Source organism: Otolemur garnettii, unplaced genomic scaffold (genome assembly GCF_000181295.1).
Source record: "Otolemur garnettii isolate 467f Iridium unplaced genomic scaffold, OtoGar3 scaffold00066, whole genome shotgun sequence".
Taxonomy (NCBI): domain Eukaryota; kingdom Metazoa; phylum Chordata; class Mammalia; order Primates; family Galagidae; genus Otolemur; species Otolemur garnettii.
The window spans coordinates 6,745,686-6,769,104 of NW_003852461.1; the positions used below are offsets into that span (position 1 = coordinate 6,745,686).

Below are 23,419 nucleotides of genomic sequence, written 5' to 3' on the forward strand. Positions count from 1 at the left end.
AGGCACCAGCTGATTCTGAGTCTGCTGAGGCCACATTCCAGCATATAAGTGGCACCTTCTCACTGCCTCCTCACTTGGAAGGAGCTCTCTGGGAAATCTTTATACCGGCATGACCTACAGGAGGGCTAATCACCTCCCAAAGGTTCCACCTTCCAATATCACCACACTGGTAATTAGGCTTCGACATGTGAATTTTTATGGGGTAAAAAATATTCAGAACACAGAAAAACTATAAACTTGGATTTCTCTAGGACATGTATTAGAGTAGCATGTGGGTCCTGATGTGCATGACCAGTGGGGTTGCAAACTCTTGCTCTACAACATTACTGCCCTACATTACTTAAACTCTCTGAGCCTCATCATCCAATTAGTGAGATTAAATCTACCATCATTTAAAGGATGTTTTTGATTTACACGAATTGATTCAGGTGATTACCCAGCAAATGATAGTAACTGATAGCTGTCCCCCAATATTTAATTTTCTCTTTTGCTAAAGTTTTAGGTGGATATCTGGTTGTCCAGAGAAGGTGAACATTTGGCAGATTTCCTGTCACCAAATGTGACCATGTGACAGAGCTCTGGCAAAGAGAATGTAAGCAAAAATGATGGTTAATCCACACATGAAGCCCTTGCAGGGAGTCCAATATGAAGCCTGTGGGCTGCATGCAGACTATTTGAGGACTGTTTTGCTTCTCTGTGACATTACATATTGCAAAAATTACACTTTTTTTAAATTTTTGCTTATCAACTTTCATTAACATTTGTGCATTTAATTTGTGTCCCAAGGCAACTCTTTTTCTTTTAATGTGTGGCAGAGAAGCAAAAATATTGGACATCCCTGAAAAGGGTATGTGGTTCCCCTTTGTCCCTTCCTACTGGTGTAAGGGAAGACCTAGTGATGAGCCATCTTAGAGAGTCAACAAGAGTGTCATTCAGGACACAACAGCAACACCTCCTAGGGTGTGGAAATCCTAAAGGCTTTACAGAATCCAGCTTATAAACTTTTACCCAATATAGAAATAAATTTCTGTTATTTTAAACTGTTGATTATTTAATTTTTTTAAGTGAGGTAAAATACACATAGCATAAAACTTACCATCTTAGACATTTTTAAGTGAGTAGTTCAGTAGTTTTAAGTATATTCACATTATTGGGCAATCAATCTCCAGAACATATTCATCTTGTAAAACTGAAACTTTCTATCCATTAAACAACTATCCATTCCTCATCTCTCAGTCTCCAGCCAGCACGAATTTATCTTCTATTTCTATGAATTTCACTACTCCAGATAACTCTCATAAGTGGAATCATAGTGTATTCAGGCTGCTAGAACAAACAGCATTGACTGGGTGGCTTATATCAGAAATTTATTTCCTGGTATAAAATACAGTATTTGTGTATTTGTATTCAGTGTTTTAAACTCGGTGTGATATCCTTGAGGTTTTTTTTTTAATTGTTGGGGATTCATTGAGGGTACAAAGAACTAGGTTACATTGATTGCATTTGTTAGATAAAGACCCTCTTATAATTGTATCCCTCCAAAATTGATCATATCTTAGGACACAAGTTAAACATCAGCAAATGTTAAAGAATAGAAATTATTCTTTGTATCTTCTCAGACCACCATGGAATGAAAGTTGAACTCAACAGCAACAGGAATCTTCATACTCAAACAAAGTCATGAAAATTAAATAATCTTAGCTGAATGATAGCTGGGTCAACGAAAAGATTAAGAAGGAAATCACCAAACTTTTGGAACAAAATGATAATGAAGACACAAATTATGAAAACCTGTGGGATACTGCAAACGCAGTCCTAAGAGGCAAATTTGTAATGTGGGGAGCCTTTATGAAGAAAACAGAAAGAGAGGAAGCCAACAACTTAATGAGTTGTCTCAAGCAACGAGAAAAGGAAGAACATTACAACTCCAAACCCAGGGGAAGAAAAGAAATAACCAAAATTAGGGTAGAATTAAATGAAATTGAAAACAAAAGAATCATTCAGAGGATCAACGAAACAAAAAGTTGGTTTTTTGAAAAGATTAACAAAATTGATAAACCTTTGGCCAATCTAACCAGAAATAGAAAAGTAAAATCTCTAATAACATCTATCAGAAATGATAAAGGAGAAATAACAACAGACACCACACCTCAGACATTTAAAAAAATCCTCAATGATTACTACAAAAAACTCTATTCTCAGAAATATGAAAATCTGAAGGAAATGGACCAATACCTGGAAGCATGCCACCTTCCTAGAGTCAACCAGAAAGAATTAGAAATTTTGAATAGACCTACATCAAGCACTGAAATAGCATCAACAATACAAAATCTCCCAAAAAGGAGAAGTCTGGGATCAGATGGCTTCATATCAGAATTCTACCAAACCTTTAAAGAGGAACTAGTACCTACATTATACAACCTTTTCCAAAGCATAGATAAAGATGGAATACTTTCCAATACATTCTATGAAGCAAATATCACCCTGATCCCCAAACCAGGAAAGGATCCAACAAAGAAAGAAAATTATAAACCAATATCATTAATGAATATCGATGCAAAAATATTCAATAAGATCTTAGCAAACAGAATTCAACAACATATCAAAAAATTATATATCATTATCAAGTTGGTTTTATTCCAGGGTTACAGGTTGGTTCAACATATGTAAATCTATAAATATAATATATCACATAAATCAAATAAAAAACAAAGACCACGTGATTCTCTCAACTGATGCATTAGCTCTAACCCTAAACCCAATAGACGAAAATAAATAGCCAAAATTAAATCAGAGATTAATGAAATTGAAAACAAAAAATCATTCAGAGGGCCAGGCAGAGTGGCTCATATCTTGGGAGGCCAAGGTGGGTGGATTGCCTGAGCTCATGGTTTAAAGACCAGCCTAAGCCAGAGTGAGACCTCATCCCTATGGAGCAAACATCACCCTGCAACCAAAACCAGGGAAAGATCCAACTGAAAAGAATTACAGGCCAATTTCACTAATGAATATAGATGTAAAAATTCTCAAAAAACCCCTAGCCAATAGATTACAGCTTATTCTTTAAAAAGTCACACATCATGATCGAGTAGGATTCATGCTAGGGATGCAAGGCTAGTTTAACATATGCAGATCCTTAAACATAATTCACCATATCAACAGAAGCAAAAACAAAGACCATATCATCCTCTCAATAGATGCAGAAAAAGCATTCAATAAAATTCAGCATCCTTTGCTAATTAGAACTCTGAAGAATATAGGCATAGGTGGCACATTCCTCAAACTGACTGAAGCCATCTACAACAAACCCACAGCTAGTATTAAACTAAATGGAGTAAAACTGAAAGCTTTTCCACTCAGAACTAGAATGAGACAAGGTTGTACTCTATCACCACTACTATTCAACTTAGTGCTGGAAGTTCTGACCAATACAATCAGGCAAGAGAAGGGAATAAAGGGCATCCATATGGGGACAGAGGAAGTGAAACACTCCCTCTTTGCTGAGGATATGATCACATACTTAGAGAATCCCAAAGACTCAACCACAAGACTCCCAAAAGTGAGCAAAAAATACAATAACATCTCAGGATATAAAAGCAATGTCCACAAATCAGTCACCTTTGTATATGCCAATAATAGCCAACATGATAAGCTAATCAAGAACACAATTCCCTTCTCAGTAGCTTCAAAGAAAATGAAATACCTCACAAAAGAGATTAAGGACCTCTATGAATAAAACTACAAAACCCTAAGAAAAGAAATAGCAGAAGATATTAACAAATGGAAGAACATACCATGCTCATGGCTGAGAAAAATCAACATTGTTAAAATGTCTATACTTCCCAAGCAATCTACAGATTCAATGCCATCCCTATTAAAATACCAACATCATACTTTCAAGATTTGGAAAAAATAATTCTTCATTTTGTATGGAACCAGTAAAAAAATGTGTATAGCCAAGGCAATTCTTAGTAACTAAAACAAAGCCATCAGCCTCCCAGACTTTAGGCTGTACTAACAAGGACCTAGTGATCAAAACCACGTGGTATTGGCACAAAAATAGAGACATAGACATCTGGAACTAAATAGAAAACCATGAGATGAAACTAACATCTTATAGCCACATGATGTTTGATAAATCAAACAAGAGCACACACTGGGGGAAAGAATCCCTGTTCAATCAATGGTGTTGGGAGAACTGGATATCCACATGTAAAAGACTGAAACTGGACATGCACTTTTCTCCACTCACTATAATTGATTCAAAAGGGATGAAAGACCTAAATCTAAGATACAAAATAATAAAAATTTTCAAAGAAAGTGTGGGGAAAACACGTGTAAGTATTGCCCTGAGGAAAGACTATGAGGAAGATTTCCATGGCAATTGCAACAATGAAAATAAATAAATGGGACTTAATGAAGCTATAAAGCTTCTGTACAGCTAAAGAGATGACAACCAAAGCAAATAGACAACCTACACAATGGGAAAGGATCTTTGCATATTTTAATCAGACAAAAGCTTGATAACCAGGATCTACAGAGAACTCAAATTAATCAACATAAAAAGAGCCAACAATCCCTTATATCACTGGAAAAGAGAGATGAATAGAACCTTCTCTAAAGAAGACTAGATGATTGGCTAATAAACAAATGAGAAAATGCTCATCATCCCTAATTATTAGAGCAATGCAAACCAAAACCACCCTGAGAGACCATATAACTCTAGTAAGAATGGCCTACATCACAAAATCTCAAAACTGCAGATGCTGGCATGGATGTGGAGAGAAGGGAACATTTTTACACTGCTGATGGGACTGCAAAGTAATACAACCTTTTTGGAAGGAATTATGGAGAATTCTCAAAGAATTCAAATTAGACCTCCCTGCAATCCCATTACTGAGCATTTACCCAGAAGAAAAAAACATCCTTTTACCATAAGGACACCTGCACTAGACTGTTTATCACAGCTCAATTTATAATCACCAAAATGTGGAAACAGCCCACTAACCCAGCAATGGATTAACAAGCTGTGATATGTGTATACCATGGAATACTATTCAGCTGCTAAAAAATATGGGGACTTTACACCTTTGTATTAACCTGGATGAAAGTGGAACACATTATTCTTACTAAAGCATCACAAGAATGGAGAAGCAAGAGTCCTATGTACTCAATTCTGATATGAGGACAATTAATGACTTAGCACACGGTGGGGGGTGGGGGAAGGGGAGAACAGTAAGAGGGAAAGAAGGAGTGGGGGTGGGGGGTCACGGAGTGTGACACACCTTTTGGAGGACAGGCACAATTTTTTTTATTAAATCATAACTGTGTACATTGATACATTTATGCGGTTCAGTGTACTGATTTGATATAGAATGTGAAATGCTTACATTGAACTAATTAACACATCCATTGCTTGCTTATTTAATTGTTGTGGAAAGACAATTATACTCTTTTCCTAATAGTTTTTTTTTTTTTTTGAGACAGAGCCTCAAGCTGTCCCCCTAGGTAGAGTGCTGTGGCAACACAGCTCATAGCAACCTCCAACTCCTGGGCTCAAGCAAGTCTCCTTCCTCAGCCTCTCAAGTAGCTTGGACCACAAGTGCCCACCACAATGCCCACCTATTTTTTGATTGCAGCTGTCATTGTTTGGTGGGCCTGGGCTGGATTTGAACCCACCACCTTTGGCATATGTGGCTGGCACTTTAGCCACTTGAGCCACAGGTGCTGAGCCAATAGTTTTGAAATGTAGCATTGCATTATGTACATTAGATGTGGTCCTTCCAAATACCCACCCTCATCCTAGCCTTCTCCCCTTCTCCTCTCTCTCTTTTCTTCCCTCCTACTATCTGGACTATAGTTATATTTTAGCATTTGTATGAATATGTAGGTGATTATATATTGATTTCATAATAGTATTGAGTACAATGGATACTTTTTTCGCCATTCTCATGATACTTTACTGAGAAGAATATGTTCCAGCTCCATCCAGGTAAACATAAAAGATGTGAAGTCTCCATCTTTTTTATGGCTCCATGGCATAGTATTCAATGGTGTACATATACCACAATTTGTTAATCCATTCATGAGTCAATGGGCACTTGGGCTGTTTCTGTGTCTTGGCAATTATGAATTGGGCTGCAATAAACATTCTGGTGCAAATGTCTTTGTTGTAAAATGAGGTTTTTTTTGGATCATCTGGGTATATACCTAGTACAGGAATTGCAGGATCAAATGGTAGGTCTACTTTTAGTTCCTTGAGTATTCTCCAAACTTCTTTCCAAAAAGGCCATATTGGCTTGCTCTGAATAACCAAAAATAAACAACCTTAGTAACAAATAAACAAAATAACAACTACAAAAAACAAAAATGGAGAAAATACTAACAAGAAGAATAAAAAAGAAAAAATAAACAAAATTAAAAACTAATTATATATACACATAGATATACATAAAAACTTTATATATAAGTGTATATAAATATATAGCGTGAGGGTCTGAGTTTAGTAGGAATATTTGTGTTGCAATATATTGCCCAGACATCAGGTGGTGCTGTAGTTTTAGGGGATGGACAACACCACTGATAACCTCTCTCTAGAACCCAGGCATGGATCAGGTCCCCAACTCAATTGTCCACAGTGATCACCTGGTTATTTCCTCAGCATTCAGGTTCCCCCAGGCTGGGAACTCAAATCTCTCCTGAATCTTTCAGAGGCAGGTTTCACTGTACCCCCAGACAACAGTTCTAGTGGGGTGCTGGAGTCCCCGAGCCTATCATGACTAGAGGACCTATCCTAGCAGGAAGAACTAAAATGGCTATGTTCCTATCCTGGGCCTGGCCTCACAACCTTCTCACGACCTTGTCAAAATGGCTGATCCCTTGCTGCCAGGACCTCCCTAGAAGGGTTGTCTCTACCACTGTCAAGTCTGGTCCAGCCAACCCTCAAATCTGGCTGCTATATACTAGTCAGATTTTCCCACTTTTCTAGGCAATCAAAACAATTCCCTAGAGAACAGAAAGCCCTCTGGCAGCCCATGCAAGACTTGCCTAGTGTGTCAGATCTCTGCCCCAATGCTCCAGTTTATGTACAGCAACCAGCACCCTGCCAATTTGCAGCACACCCCAAGCCACAGCTGGAGGCAAAATCTCCTGTCCAAACGCTGCCTAACTCTCCTTTTTCAGTTGCTCTTGGAGAGCTTGGCCTGGTGGTCTTCCTGATTCACTACCACCTTGCTCTGCCTCTCTGTCCTTGAGTTTTATACAGGTTGTAGCATGCATCAGAACTTTCTCTCTTTTAATTTAATTTGTTTATTATTTATTTGTTTATCTTTTTGAGACAGAATCTCAAGCTGTTGCCCTGGGTACAGTGCTGTGGCATCACAGCTCACAGCAACCTCAAACTCTTGGCTTTAGCAATTCTCTTGCCTCAGCCTCCCAGGTAGCTAGGACTACAGGCCCCTGCCACAATGCCCAGCTATTTTTTTGTTGTTGCTGCAATTGTCATTATTGCATTCACTGGCCTGGGCTGGGTTCGAACCAGCCTCAGTGTATGTGGCCGGCCTTTTTAAGGCCCAGTAATATCGCAGTGCATGTCCAGTGAACATTCTACATTCTGGTCATCTATTCCTCACAGTAACACTAATTGCTATTGTGAATAATGTCGTCATGAAACTGAGATCAACCTTTTATATTTTTATCCATTGTTACTTTGGAGCCTCTATTCTAGAAGCCAAATCTAGACCCTGACTCAGTAACTTTGAAACTTTTTAAAAATGTAATGAATATTAAGAAATACATTCTATATCAAGACTCAGGATGAGTATACATAAATATACACATGCAGAAAGCACCATTTATCAATCAATGTCAGAGAGAAAGAAACTTTCATGAATGAAGTTACCCCTAATACTTAGGAAACACTCCGAACTTTTCTCCTCTATCTTTATCATAGGAAAAAAGTTTAGATCTTCATCTATTAAATTGATTTTCTGCCGCATGAATAAATGTTACCCACAGTTTGAAAAGCTGCTTCATAACCATCCCTGTCCCCCAGGTGCTTAAACCATTATGCAACCTGGAGGAGTAATGATGATGGAAACAGTCCCTGTTCTTGGGTGGACTCCGTCTATGGGAAGCTATATGAAGAATGTGTGATAAGCCCACTAAGGGAGGGCAACCTAGTCATCCCTGGAGGAAGAAAATTCTGATGATTTCCAAGGGGATGGAGACACATGTTAGGGAGGTAGCATTTGAGCAGATTCTTCAGGAAGAGATGCAAGTTTACTGTGTAGAGAAATTGAGGAGGCACATTCTTGGCAGAGGGAAGAGCAGAGGTCATGACACAGAGGCATACACAAGGACAGAGCAAGGAAAATGACATGTGGGGTAGTGAGGCCTCCATGCGAGGGGATGGAGACTGGGCAGGAGGAAGGGGACCTTGGAGGCATCATACCAGACATTGGGGTCTGGACACAACCCAGGAGGCAGTGGGAATCATTACTTAAAAGAAGGGAAGGGCACCCCTAGATTTTCTCAAGGGACTGGAACTCTTCCCTGGGACCTTCCAGGAACTTTACTCAGTTCACTGTCTTCCCCCTCGACTTGAGCTTCTTGAAGACAGGGTTTCTCTCTTATATTTGTGTTACCTGAACCCACCCCAGACCTGGCAGACAGTGTGAAGAATGTTCCTGTTCCCACGTCCCCATCACCTCATGACCCTTCTCCTCTCCTTTCTTTCTGCCATGTTTTTGTCTAGCCCCATCTGTAGGCCTTGCACTCTAGGAGGCATCACTCTGTCCTGGGCCAGCAAACACACTGACACACCCACCTTGGATGTCTGGGTAGAGGGCCATGTAAAGCAGCCCCCAGCGCAGGGTGGTGGAAGTTGTCTCAGTTCCTGCAAAGAAGAGGTCCAGAGTGCACCCAATGAGGTTGTCTTCATGGAAACTTGAGGTAGCATTGCTGGCATTCTAGGAAGGACAGTATTTAATGCAGTTTTGCTCTATTCAGATGATTTCTGATTGCCATAACATCAGGGGCTTCATCCTAGGAGAGGGTGTGGAACACAATGTCCCCAGAAGAAACAACTTTCCTTTAACCTCTCCTGGGGGCAGAGTCTTATTACTGAATCATTATTAGTGTTGTCCTGCCCCAAGGGCTAGAAGCTTTTTCTGAGGATGAAAATCGAGGCAAGTATTTTCTTATGCCTTTAATTTGGGAGAAGTTATTAATTCAGTGGAAGGAGAACAGGCTGTGAGCCAGACACGTTGGCTCCAACATCAGCCACTTCACTTTGCAGCTGTAGGACTTTGGGCAAGTTACTTAGCACAGTAACTGCCATATGAGTTGGATTTAACTGATACTCATTTCAAACCTGAGTCCTCATGAATCGGATATAACTCACAAATCTCTACATTGGGCGTCAGGTAATCAAATACCAGAGCTCCAAGGACAAATGTTTTTTTCTAGTGTGGCAGTCTATGTGTTCTCTGCTTCGGTTTCTCATTTTATATAGTGGAAATAATCATGCATGCTCCTCCAGATGACAGTACGACTGTGTGAGACATGAGGGCACATACCAAGTACTCACCAGACATTTGCCCTGTAAAGTAAGGAATGAATAGAATTCTCTTATGAAAAACAATTCTTATTTCACCTCATTAATATTTTCCTTTCCAATTGAACCATTCTGATTCCATAACCATTCCTCATGATACCCCACCATCTCTACCATGCTCCTCTAGAAGGTTCCATTTGTTCCCATTGCCCTTAATATTCATAGTCTTATACCTGCACATCAGCAAACACTTGTCATCTCCTCCTCTGGAGGAGAAGACAATGTCTCAATGAATGTTATGCCAATAGAAGCAATCCACCATTCTCCCTGCTCCATGATGAGGACCCCGTAATTAATGTGTAACGATGATGGCACTGACTCAGTGATATCTATTAGCTAGAGAGCCACTGTGGAAAAGGGTGTGTCCAGTTTATCCCCTCCTCCAGGCTTCTGGCTTATAATATTGGGATGCTATGTGGCTACAGGAAAAGCCACAGCCCATTTGGACCCAGAGCCTAAACTCTGGCATACAGTGCAGTATCCTTGTGCTCTGCAGTGGAGATGGGAGCAGGGCAGGTCACTGTTTCTAGGTCTATGAGTGATAGAAGGGAGCTTAGAGGCTCAATTGCTGCTTTCCCCATTGTGCATAGCCCTGTCGGATGAGACTAGTGAGGAGACAATGGAGGATGGAAGGCAGTGTTAGGCATTTATATGAACCCTCCATCTTCACCTCTAATCGCCTCATCAATTCTGAGTTAATGCTGCCCTCCACCCTCTGAAATACTGTCCCTGTTTGACTTCCCTGTGACAGGCTGAAGAATGGTCCACAAACGTGTCCACCCACATCAAACTCACTGGGACCTTGTATGTTAACTTATGTGGCAAAAGAGACTTTGCAGGTGGGATAAAGTTAAAAATTCTGAGATTGGAACATTATCCTGGATTCTCCCAGTGGGCACAATATCATCTTTATAAGAGGGAGGGAAGAGGGCTAAAGCCAGAGAGAGAGATGTAAGGATGGAACAGAGATCACAGGGGACAGAGGGAAGATGTGCTGCTGGCTTTAAAGATGGATGATGGGGCTACAAGCCAAGGAATACAGGGAGCCTCTTAAAGCCAGAAAGTCACAAGAATAGATTCTCCAATAAGAGCATGTCCAGCCAACACCTTGACTTTAGCATTGTGAGACTCATCTCAGACTTCCAACATCCAGGACTCTAGGAGAATAAATCCATGCTATTTCAAGTCACCAGGTTTGTGGTAATTGGAATCAGCAGCAGTTTGTAATATAACACAGCTTCATTTTCTCTTTAATAACAAAACACAGGAAACAAATTTGGTTTCTCTACCTTGGCAATTTCCTTGAGGTAAGCATCGATAAAGTCTCTTGTTTCATCAGGGTTCCAATCTCTCTTGTGCTTTTCAACGATGTGAGAAACAAACAATTTCAGTTTTTCCCAGTTTCTGAAGACAGTTTGGTGGGGACCAGGAAGGAACTTCATTATCCATGGAAAGAAATTGTAGAGCTGATTGAGAAAAACAGAACAATCATGGAGACAATGCGACCCCACATTCCCCAACAACATTTTGGTGAAGTGTGATTTCAACCCCAAAGGGATATGCCCTGTGAAATTAGAAGATTGATAATAGCAACCAACATAAGAGAGACCAACATTTCTTTCCATATCTTTCATTCACTCACACTGAAATCTTGGTCATCCTTAAACCCCCTTTTTTCACTGTCACCCCTTTAGCTGTACAGAATATATTTTTGACATGATAATGCCAAGAATTTCCCATGGTTGGTCAATACAAAATTAATAATTGTAAGTCAATTACAAAGAGGGAGAAATGGAATTACAATGTCACCAATTTGAATCCTGCATAGAAATAGTGCACACATGTAATGATCATCAATTAATATTTGTAAATTTCAGGTAAAAATTGTAAGGGGGATGACACATGTGAGTGTAGTAACAGGCAAGTCAGAGTCATGGTAGCTGAACCCTCTGATCAATAGTAACATGAGACAACCTGCCAGTAAGTAACCCTTAGAGAGGAGCCTTAAAAAAATAAAATTGTACTTTGATCATCAATGCTCTAGATTTAGTTTCCAATGTATTTAAGATATATGAATAGAAGAACATGTTAAAAACAAGAGGAATGCGATCAGTAAAATCCAGAACATGGAAAAATTTACAGTGCAAGTGACTCAAATTTATTAATAAATAAATTGTAAAAAAGAAAAAAAAGAGAGAGAAGTGGGAAGGAAGCCATGGATTAAATGATCCTTAAGAGACACAGTAGCCAAATAAAACATATGGGCTTGGTTTTTATTCTGATTGGAAGAAAACCACCAAAAAACTCCCCACTTATGAGACATCTAGGGACATCTGAGCAGTGGCTAGGTGTTTAAAGACATTACATAATTATTGTTCATGTCTCAGGTACGTAATATTTCATTACAGTAAAAATGGGTCCTTTATGAAATATACATTGCAATATTTATGGATCAAACCACTGAGGTTTGTGATTTGCTCCAAATAACTCAGGGAAGGGTGGCATAGAGACTGGTGAACTGCAGTTAGTCATATGTTGATCATTGTTGGAGTGACTGATGGTACACAGTGATTCATGACTGTCCTCTCCCTACTTTAGGTACATTTATAATTGTCAAAAATAAAGTGCTTTTATTAAGACTGAAAAAATGTTTTAAAATTTTGTCAGCAGCAGACTCAGTAATTCAAAACTAATTCTTTTTCTGAGAACACTTAACATTTATCAAATACACACATGCATACACATTTAACACATACTCACGCCAACGTAATTTCAGGAATGAGGCATAAGGAAAGAAGCAAATGCAGGGATGAACTCAATACCTGGTGGTAAATTTTCCTTTAGGAATGTCTTTCAAATTCAGGAAAAGTATCTGAGATACCTGATAGTTAAGTATGGCCTTTGAGACTCAAAGGCCTACAGAGTCAAAAATTAGGGTGCAGAGCCTACCAAGGAAGAAGTGTGATTTCAACCCCAAAGGGGTATACCCTGTGAAATTAGAAGATTGATAATAGCAAGCATTGGTATACATGTAAGTAGCATAAACCAATTTGAGCATTTTTTTATGTCCAAGAGAACACAAGAGAGATAGTGCATATGTCCACATGGTATAGAAAGAAAGCTGCCTTACCTGGTTTGCAAATGAAGTCTCCATATATATGATCTCATCCAGTAACCTCAGCAGCTCCTGAAACTCACCATCCTGGTACTCAAATCGCTTCCCAAAGGTGATGGAGCAAATGATATTGGAAACTGCATTGTTGATTTTGAAGTGAGGGTCAAAAGGCTGCCCTGGAGGGGGAGGAGGGAAAAAATGGATATTTCTGATGGGATCCCTCTAGTTCCTACAAAGATTGTCCTCTTTTTGACATAGGATAGACCTAGTACAGAACCATTTCTGACACCACCCTACATGGGTTTGATGTACAGCAGGTGCTCAGTCAGTGCCACAGTCAGACTTATGAGCAGGGTTTAAATTCAGTAATGTGTTCACTGCCCATCTCTGTGCATTTAAATCTAGAAGTCCTTGAGGTCAGGGTTATGGTTAGTTGTTCACTGTTTCATCCTCACAACTTAGCACAGTGCTGGGCACAGAAGAAGCAACTAGGCAGTGTATAAGTATCCCTTAAATGAACAAATGGGCCACAATCTTCAACATCTGTCCTAGAGGTGCTCACCATTCTCCTCTTTCATTGCCTCAACAAGGTGGCAGGCCTCCTCCTGAATGCGTTCCTCTAAGCTCTTCCTTCCCAAACCAAAGTTCCTTAGTGCCGTCAGGGCGAACCTTCTTTGCTCCTTCCATACCTGGCCTTTGGACAAGACCAATCCTGGGGAAAAAAGGTCAATATGATGGTTTTCTTGTTCAATACTGGGAATATATAGTAAATGGTATGAGAATGTGTGTCAGATGGAGGGAAGGGGAAGGGACTTAAGGCACTTGAAAAATGTTCAAAGAAATCACCCCTAAGCAGTGGACACAAATAATGTGCTTGGCAGGTGAGGCACCTTAGTGAATATTTTTATATTTTGCATAATTTAGTAGTCAAACATATTCTAAGGGGTAGTTACCATTATTACTATAACTATCCCTCATTTAACTAAGGAGAAAAATAAGAAGCAAAAGATTAAGTAAACATTTTAAGGTCACACAGTTTGTGTTCAAGGTGTTCAAACTCATGTCTCCCTCATCTAAAGCACAAGCTTTGATTATTAGCCACATAAGTAAAGTTAAGTACTTTTGTTATGCTAAATGCTAGAAACATGCTCATGGAAAATATAAAGTCCATATACTTGAGTAGGCAAAGAGAAGCATGATAGGAGAGTTTTTGTCTAAGCCAGACCTTAATAGATGAAGGAATAACTCAAGAAAGCAAGAGGAGGGGATATTCCATACAGAAAAACAATATGGGAAAGGGAAAAAAATCTTGATGTGCTTAACAGACCATCATCTGTGTCATATTATAGGTAATTCCAAGCTCCTTTCCTTGTCTTCACCTCCAAACCAGTGCTCATCTCCTTTGATACATGGCTTCGGCTTCTATCACCCAGTGAAATGGCCCTCCTTGTTGTCAAGTCCAAGGATAACTTTTGCCCCCATTTTACTAGATCCTTCAGCAGTATTAGACCCTTCTTTCTGGAAACATTCCCTTCTAGGGGTGCTAAGGATACCATACTCTCCAGACTTTCTTCCTAATTGTCTGCCAGAAACTTCTCATATCTTCTGCTGGTTCATCTTCTGTTAAATATTGAAATGGTGGAGGTCTTCAAAATTAGGTCTATTGTTTAAAATTTGTTGAGGTTTGATTTGTATAATAGGATATGACCTCTTTTGGAGTAAGTTCCATGGGCTGATGAGAATAATGTGTATTGTTTAGCTTTGGGATGGTATGTTCTGTATATGTCTATTAAGCCCATTAGTTCTAGGATCACATTTAGGTCCTTTGTATTTTCACTTACTTTCTGTTTATAGGATCTGTCCAGTTCTGTCAGAGGAATGTTAAAGCCCCTGGCTAATTGGGTATTATGGGACATCATATTGCTCAGACTCATCACATTCTGTTTCATAAATTTGGGAGCATTTAAGTTGGGTGCATAAATATTTAAAACAGAAATGTCCTCTTATTGTATTGTTCCCTTGGCCAGTATGAAGTGACTATCTTTGTCTTTCTTAACATTAGTTGCTTTAAGTCCACTTGTATCTGATAATAAGATTGCAATTCTTCTTTTCTTCTGATTTCCATTTGCTTGAAATATTGTTTTCCATCCCTTAGCCTGAGTCTTGATTGGTCCTTCAAGGTTAAGTGTGTTTCCTGTAGACAGCATAAGGATAGCTTGTGCTTTTTCATCCAATTAGTTAGCCTATGCCTCTTCAGTGGGGACTTAAACCCATTATCATTTATTGAGAGAATTGATAAATGTGGTGGAGTTCTATTCATCTTATTTAGTGAAAGTCCATTGTATAGGTATATCCTTTGTGCCATTGTGGAAGCTAAGTTATATCTTGTATATTCTCAGACGATAAGGCAATAAAGGTGGAACTCAACTTCAACAAAAATGTTCATCCCCACACAAAGGCACAGAAATTAAACAATCTTATGCTGATTGATGGTTCCAGGAAGCGATAAAGGAGGAAATTGTTAAATTTCTCAAATATAACAATAATGAAGCTACTGTTACTTCAAACTGTGGAATACAGGAAAAGCAGTCTTAAGAGGGAAATTTATCACATTAGATGCCTACATGTGAAAAGCAAAAACAAGAGCTCATCAACAAACTTATGAACCATCTTATGGAAATGGAAAAAGAAGAACAATCTAATTCCAAACCCAGCAGAAGAAAAGAAAACTGAAATTAAATCAGAAATTAATAAAATTGAAAACAAAATAATCATTCAGAAAATCAATGAAACAAAAAGTTCCTTCTTTGAAAAAATTAATAAAATTGATAATCTTTTGGCCAGTTTAACGAGAAACAGAAAAGCAAAATCTCTAATAACCTCAATCACAAATGATAAAGGAGAAATAACAACAGGTATCACAGAGATACAAGAGATTATCTCCGAATACTGCAAGGAATCCTGTGCCTAGAAATCTGACAATGTGGTGGAAATGAATCAATACCTGGAATCACACCATCTGTGTAGATTTAACCAGGAAAAAATAGATTTCTTGAACAGACCAATTTCAAGGACTGATATGGAAATAACAATAAAAAAAACTCCCAACAAAAAAATTTCCCTGATCTAGATTGCTTCACACCAGAATTCTATCAAATTTACAAAGACGAGCTTATTCCAAAATAAGAAATTATTCCAAAAAATTGAGAAGGAAGGAATCTTCTCCAATGCATTCTATGAAGCGAACATCCTCCTGATAGGAAAACCAGGAAAAGACCCAACTACAAAGGAGAACTTCAGACCAATTTCACTAATAAATATTGTTGCAGAAATTCTCAATAAAATCCTAGCCAATAGATTACAGTTATAAATTAAAAAAATTCTTCATCACAATTAAGCAGGTTTCATCCCAGGGATGCAAGCCTGGTTTAACATAAACAAATCTATAAATGGAATTCACCATATCAAAACCAAAGACCATATGATCCTCTTGGTAGATGCAGAATAAACATTCAATAAAATTCAGTATTCTTTTCTAACAAGAACATTTAAGAATATTGGCACAGGGGCCCATTTCTTAAACTGATTGAAGTCATCTATGACAAACCTACAGTTAATATCATACTGAATGGAATAAATCAGAAAGCTTTTCCACTTAAAATTGGAATAAGACAAGGTTTTTCTCTATCACCACTACTATTCACTATAGTGCTGTAAGTTCTAGCAATGCAATCAGGCAAGAGACAGATGTTAATGGCATCCAAATGGGGGTGAAGGAGGTCAAACTCTCACTCTTCGCTGATGATATGAACTTAGAGAACCCCAAAGACTCAACCACAAGACTCCTAAAAGTGATTAAGAAACACAGTAATGTCTCATACATAAAATCAATATCCACAAATTAGTTACCTTTGTATATGCCAATAACAGCCAAGTTGAGAAGCAAATCAAGAACACAATTCCCTTCATAGTAACTTCAAAGAAAATGTAATACTTAGGAATATACCTAGCAAAAGAAGCTAAGGATCTCTACCAGGAAAATAATGGAACCTTAAAAAAATAAATAGCAGGAGACATTAACAAATGAAAGAATATACCATGCTCCTGGCTGGGAAGAATCAACATTGTTAAAATGACTATACTTCTAAAGCAATCTACAGATTCAATGTAATCCCCATTAAAATACCAGTATCATACTTTCAAGAATTGGAAAATATTATCATTCATTTTGTATGGGACCGGAAAACCCTCCGCATAGCCAAGGCAATTTTTAGTAATAAAAACAAAGCCAGGGTCATCACCCTGCCAGACTTTTGGCTATATTATAAGTCCATAGTGATCAAAGCAGCATGATATTGGCACAAAAATAGACACATTGACATTTGGAACCAAATAGACAACCATGAGATGAAACTAACATCTTATACCCACCTGATGTTTGATAAATCAAACAAGAACACACACTGGGGAATAGAATCTTTATTCAATAAATGGTGCTGGGAGAACTGGGTATCCTCATATAAAAGACTGAAGCTGGACTCGTACTTTTTACCACTCATAAAAATGGATTCAAGATGGATAAGAGATTTAAATCTAAGGCATTAAAAAATAAAGATCCTCAAAGAAAGTGTGGGGAAAACATTTGAAGATATCAGCCTATGGAAAGATTTTATGAAGCAGACTTAAATGGCAATTGCAACAACAACAAAAATAAATAAATGGGACTTCCTAAACTGAAAAGCTTCTATATGGCTAAGGAGATGACAACCAAAGCAAACAGACAACCTCTAGAATGAGAAAAGATACTTGCATATTATGAATTGGACAAAGGCTTGATAACTAGGATGTATAGAGAACTCAATCAACAAAAAAGAGCAAACAATCCTATATATCACTGGGCAAGAGATATTAATAGCACCTTCTCTAAGCAGCAGTTATCAACCTGTGGGTTGCAACCCACAGGAACTCTATCAAAGGGCCACAGCATTAGGACGGTTGAGAATCACTGTTCTTTAAGGAAGACAGATGAATGGGTAACAAACACATGAAAAAATACTCATAGTCCCTAATCACCAGAGAAATACAAATAAAACCTCCCTGATACCACCCAACCCTAGTAAGATTAGCCCACATCACACTGTTCCAAAATTGCAGATGCTGGCACGGATGTGGAAAGAGGGGCTTACTTTTTACATTACCAGTGAGACTGCAAACTAATGAAGTCTCTTTGGAAAGAAGTATGGAGAATCCTGGAAGGTCTAAAAACAGATCTCCCACTTGACCCCACAATCCCACTATTAGGCATCTACCCAGAAGAAAAAAAATCATTTTATCATAAGGACATTTGCACTTGATTGTTTATTGCAGCTCAGTTTACAATTGCCGGGACATGGAAACAACCTAAATGCCCATCAACTCAGGAAGGGGTTAACAAATTGTAGTATATGCACACAACAGAATACTATTTGGAGATAAAAAGATGGCGACTTAGTATCATTTGTAATATTCTGCATGGAGTTGAAACACATTCTCCTTAGTAAAGTAGCACAAAAATGGAAAAGCAAGTATCTAATGTACTCAAAACTAATGTGAAGCCAGTAGACAATCATGCATGCCTACACAGGAGAAAAACTCATTTCAATTCATGCTGGGGGGACAGGAAAGAGGAGAGGTTTGGGTACTCACTGAATAGTCATGGGGTGGGGGTGTTTGGAACACCTTTTGTGTGTGGTACATAATCACAAGAGGGACTCTACCTAACAACATCAAATATTTTGAGCTGGTTGTTTGTACCCTCACATTAACCTGAAATAAATTTACTTTTGAAAACAAAATGAGGCTTGGTGCCCATAGCACAGTGGTTATGGATCCAGACACATACTCAGGTGGTGGGTTCAAATCTGGCCCAGGCCAGCTAAAACAACAATGACAACTGCAACAAAAGAAAAATAGTGAGGCGTGGTGGGGGCCTGTATTCCCAGCTACTTGGGAGGCTGAGGCAAGAGAATTGCTTAAGCCCAAGAGTTGGAGGTTGCTGTAAGCTGTGATGCCACGGCACTCTACTGAGGGCAACATAATGAGACTGTTTCAAAAAAAAAGAAAAAAGAAAACGAAATGAAACAACCCCCCCAAATTAGGTCTATACCTCTTGTCTTCTCCCGAATATAGGAAGTGGAATATAGGTTAGATGAATCCATTTACTTCTAGAAAATCTTATCATTCCCTAAAATTTTAAATAGCATCTCTTCATAGTAACCATCCATTTTGTTCCCTGAGCTTCAGACTCATATATATTATCACACCAATGGCCAAGGGAGTACATTGAAGGTGACCAGAGTGATATTCAACAATGAGGTATGTAGCATTTTTTCTAGGATGAGTTCCCAAACTTAATTGTCTGACCTTATATGTGGGTCACAAGGCTGAAGAATGCTGGTGCAGCACATGAGAGCACATGAGGAGCTGGAGATAGGAGCAGCAACAGAAGGAAGCAGATCCACACCCACATCCCAGGGGAAGGGGCTGCAGGGGAAGCAGGATCAGGGGACACATCTCCTCTCCCTGTGCCATGACTGGGTGATGTGGTGTCTCCACTAGAAGAGCAGCCGGTGTGAGTTTGTGCAAGATATGTGACTTCAATCAGGAAATGTAGGCATCCAGCCTCCATTAATGACAGGGATTTTATAACAGTGAAGGTGGTTTGGGGGGTGTTGGAAAATTATCGTCACAGGGCACCTCTTGCAGGCCATAAGCATATGAAACACACAACTTCCATTGACCAAGGAACTCACCATTTCCCTGAAGGACACGTTCTTGCATAGGAAAAATGGGGCGGTTCACAAAGTTTTGGTCCATGTGAATGAGGGCTTCTTTGATGAGGGGCAATCCAGTAATAACAACTGAAGATATGCTCCCAAACTCCAGGCTCACAATGTTCCCATATTTCTTCACAATCTGAAAAATAGTTAAGTAGTTAGAGCTAAACACGCACACACCTAAGTGTTCAGAAGTGTGTGTGGGTGAAGCTGGAGGGGCTCTTATTGAGGGGAGTGTGTGTGAGAGTGTGTGAGTTTGTGTGTTTGCACACACGCCTTCACCTGATGGAAATGTTTTTGTTTCCTTTTTTCCTTGTCTTAACAAGGCTGACATCACTTAAGATGAGCAAGATCCCTTATAATCTCTCCATTCATATATCCAACCAACCTGAATGGAGTGGACATCCACCAACGGGCCCCAGAGCAGAGCATGAGGATGTGACCATTGTAAAATAAACAGGGTGTCTTAAAATCAAGGGTCCTGGAGTTCAGGGAAGAGAGAAAATTCAGTACATGTGACCACCAAAGAAGGCTGAGATATATTGAGTTTAAGTCTGTGTAGCAAACCTGAATTTCTTAGTAAATGATAAAATGTTTATTTGTTTGTTTATTGATTGATATAGAGTCTCACTTTGTCACCCTCAGTAGAGTGCCATGGCGTCATAGCTCAGCACCCTCAAACTCTTGCCTTAGCCTCCCAAATAACTGGGACTAGAGGTGGTGGCTACAATGCCTGGCTATTATGCCCAGCTATTTGTTTTAGAGGTGGGGTCTTGCTCATGCTCAGGTTGGTCTTGAACTCCTGAACAATCCACCTTCCTCGGCCACCCTAGAGTGCTAAGATTACAGGTGTGAGTCACCGTGCCCAGCCAATAAAGTCTGTTTAACGACCCCCTTCCTACTGTGGGCAGAGACAATAGAAGCAAATGCTGGACACCGGAAGGTGCATCCAGGGGCAGGGCCAGCATGGAGAGAGCCCTCCAGCTCCACAGTGATGGGAGAATCTCCACTCTACATTCAGTCACTGTGGGCTCCTGGGAACTTGCTTCACTTTTTGAGCATCAGTTTCCCATCTAAGACAGGGAGAAAGTTATCCCTCCCTGCAAAGTTTCTGTGAGGAAGCATGAAAGCAGCAATATGAAAGCCACTTTGTTTTCTGGTCCAGGCACAAAGCCTCTTGGCCAGTCTCCAAGGAAGGAACAAGCTTTGTGGGAGAAGGGCCGTGGATGAGCGCTCAGGGTGGCGGAAGGAACAAGAGCTCAGTGATGTGTGGGAAGAAGGCACTCAGGGTCACAGAAAGCCACTTTCCCTGTGTGACCACTTACGGTAGTAGTGCTTTTCCTCTTCTTGTAGAGGTGAAAATGAGTCAGAGTTGAAGCAACACATGCACGGTGACAAAGCTACCATAAAAGTTATGATCCAGATTTGAAGATCTGGAGCAAGGAGTTTGTTAGACATTATATAAGACTTGAGGACAGAGACATGAGCCTGAGATGGCTCCGGGAACTGAGAGTTCAGGGACAGGAGAATGAGAGTAAGAGAACTGGGTGGGAGGAGGGAGGAAGGAATAGGAGTGTGTTTGTGTGGTCAGGAACATGCACATGTGTGCCAGGACGTGCCAACTTGAGTCAGAGGACAGAGCAGTCACCAGTCAAAGTCCTTACTATCTAATCTACCTAATCAGGAAGGAGCCCCATGTGGACCCCACCCCTGCCTTTTGCCTGCCTGGGCTGAGTCTAGCTATGGGCATAGCACCAAACAAAATGGCTCCACTTGCTCCAGGTCTCACTGATCCCCTCTCTGTCCTAGTTTCCTGTGCTTACCCTCCAACATGTCACTCTTACAGCCCTGGACCTACATTCCCCATCAGGGCAAACACTATGGGCTTAGTCTCATCCCCCCACCCTCCTCCCACACTGAAGACCAGGCCTGAACTGAGCCTCCATCCTTCTCTTGCCCAGCCTCTTCTGTTGGTCTGTCTATATTCAGCATGGTCTGTCCAGTCTCACTAGGACCAATCTTAAACCTCAAAATAGTCTGACTCCAAAGCATAAGTCTCTACTTCTAAGAAATACAATAATGGGTCCATATACATGAAGTAGATTTGTTATTTCACCTTGCTGAATTTCTGTATGAATTGTTTATGACTATCAGAAAGGATTTCTTGATTCATTTAGAATATTCTAAGGCTGATTTTGAGTTGAATGACTCCTAAGTGGCAATATTATAACCTAGAATCTCAGCTTGCACTAGGGAGGGATTCAGAACTCCATTACTAATCCCTGAAATAAACTTCTTTGGACTTCTGGCTCTACCAGCCCTTTGACCATGTATATTTCTTGATCTTCAAATCTGGATTATAACTTTTACAGTATTAACAACTATGAGAATGTGGACTGTTCACACAAGAGAATGTGGACTGTTCACACAAGTGAATGTGGACTGTTCAACAAGGTTGTTCAGACAACCTCGTAAAGCCCTGGGATTCATCCTGATGATGTCTATCCATTCTTGGGGAGCTATGCAGTGATGCCAGCATCTAGTCCACCTTCCAAGCAATTTTGGAACTCTTTCTGAATGGCCATCAGAGCTGTCATTGTATTACTCTTGATGTTCTGAATGTTATCAAAATGTCTTCCTTTCAATGTGTCTTTTATCTTTGAATAGAGGGAAAAAAGTCATTGGGGGGTCAGATCATGTGAGTCAGGAGGATATTCCAATATAGCTATTTGTTTACTGGCTAAACACTCCCTGGGACTAGTGCATTGCCATGATGCAAGAGCCATGAGGTGTCAGCTATGATTTTCAGTTGAGACTATCCTGTTTTTCTATCAATGGTTACTTGGTATGTCATGCTTTTCACAGTCTGCTGATGATTTTCATGCACAGTCCATGAATATTTACTCAGTTCTGCTCATACTAGATGCTGTGACTTCTGTTCATCAGTGACCCTCTTTCCCACTTAAGAAAAACATTTAATTCATTTGTACAATGCCATTTTCTTCATGGCATTAAGCCAATAAACTTGGACTAACATGTCCCTGATTTCACTTCCCCTTTTGCCAAGTTTAAAAAGAAATTTACAAATGTTTATTCATTGCTCTAATAGAAGCTCTGAGATTCTTTTGATAGCACATGAAAACACTTAACAACAGTAACGAATGCCACTCAGAAAGACAACACCACACATCTACAGGAACATACCTGACATACCAAGGGTATGAAACCTTACTGAGTAATGTACAGTAAGGTTTACTTACTGTACCACGTTGCCAGCATAAGAGCATGGTGGCAAGTTAGGGAACTTAATTGTCAGAACCTTGTACTTCTACTAATCATGATGACAATTGACAGAGATAAAAATAACCTCAAGAAAAGCCTACATTCTCTCCTCAAAAGACAGGGCAAGGACAGCCAGGCAGAACAGAAATGTTTTAGACTTTATTTATTTATTATTAAGTCATAAACACATGAATCATGTATACATTAGTGCATTTATGTGGTACAATGTGCTGATTTTATATACGATTTGGAATACTTACATAAAACTGGTTAACATAGCCTTCACCTCACTTACTTATTGTGTTAAGACATTTATATACTGCACTTACTAGATTTGACATATACCCTTGGATTGTGTACTATAGTTGTGGTCCCATCATTTACCCTCCCTCCATCCAACCTCTTTTCTCCCCTCCCATCCCTCTCCTTTTCCCTCCTTCATCCTGGGCTATAGTTGTGTTTTATCTTTCATACTAACATGTGGGTGATTATAAATTGGTTTCATAGTACTGAGTACATCGGATACTTTTTCTTCCATTCTTGAGATACTTTACTAAGAAGAATATGTTCCAGCTCCATCCAGGTAAACAT

At 39.5% G+C, this 23,419-nt stretch overlaps 1 protein-coding gene across 1 annotated transcript in view; it reads right to left on the minus strand.

Annotated features, from left to right (window-relative positions):
* The window catches only part of LOC100950736 (cytochrome P450 2J2-like), a 38,777-nt gene that overhangs the window by 9,112 nt on the left and 6,246 nt on the right, over nucleotides 1–23,419 (minus strand). The window contains exons 2-7 of the mRNA XM_023515113.1: nucleotides 19,523–19,735; nucleotides 13,294–13,443; nucleotides 12,747–12,907; nucleotides 10,906–11,082; nucleotides 8,814–8,969; nucleotides 6,646–6,656 (exon numbers count right to left, since the gene is read on the minus strand). Coding sequence (XP_023370881.1) covers nucleotides 6,646–6,656; nucleotides 8,814–8,969; nucleotides 10,906–11,082; nucleotides 12,747–12,907; nucleotides 13,294–13,443; nucleotides 19,523–19,735 — 868 coding nt within the window. The remainder of the gene's footprint in view (nucleotides 1–6,645; nucleotides 6,657–8,813; nucleotides 8,970–10,905; nucleotides 11,083–12,746; nucleotides 12,908–13,293; nucleotides 13,444–19,522; nucleotides 19,736–23,419) is intronic.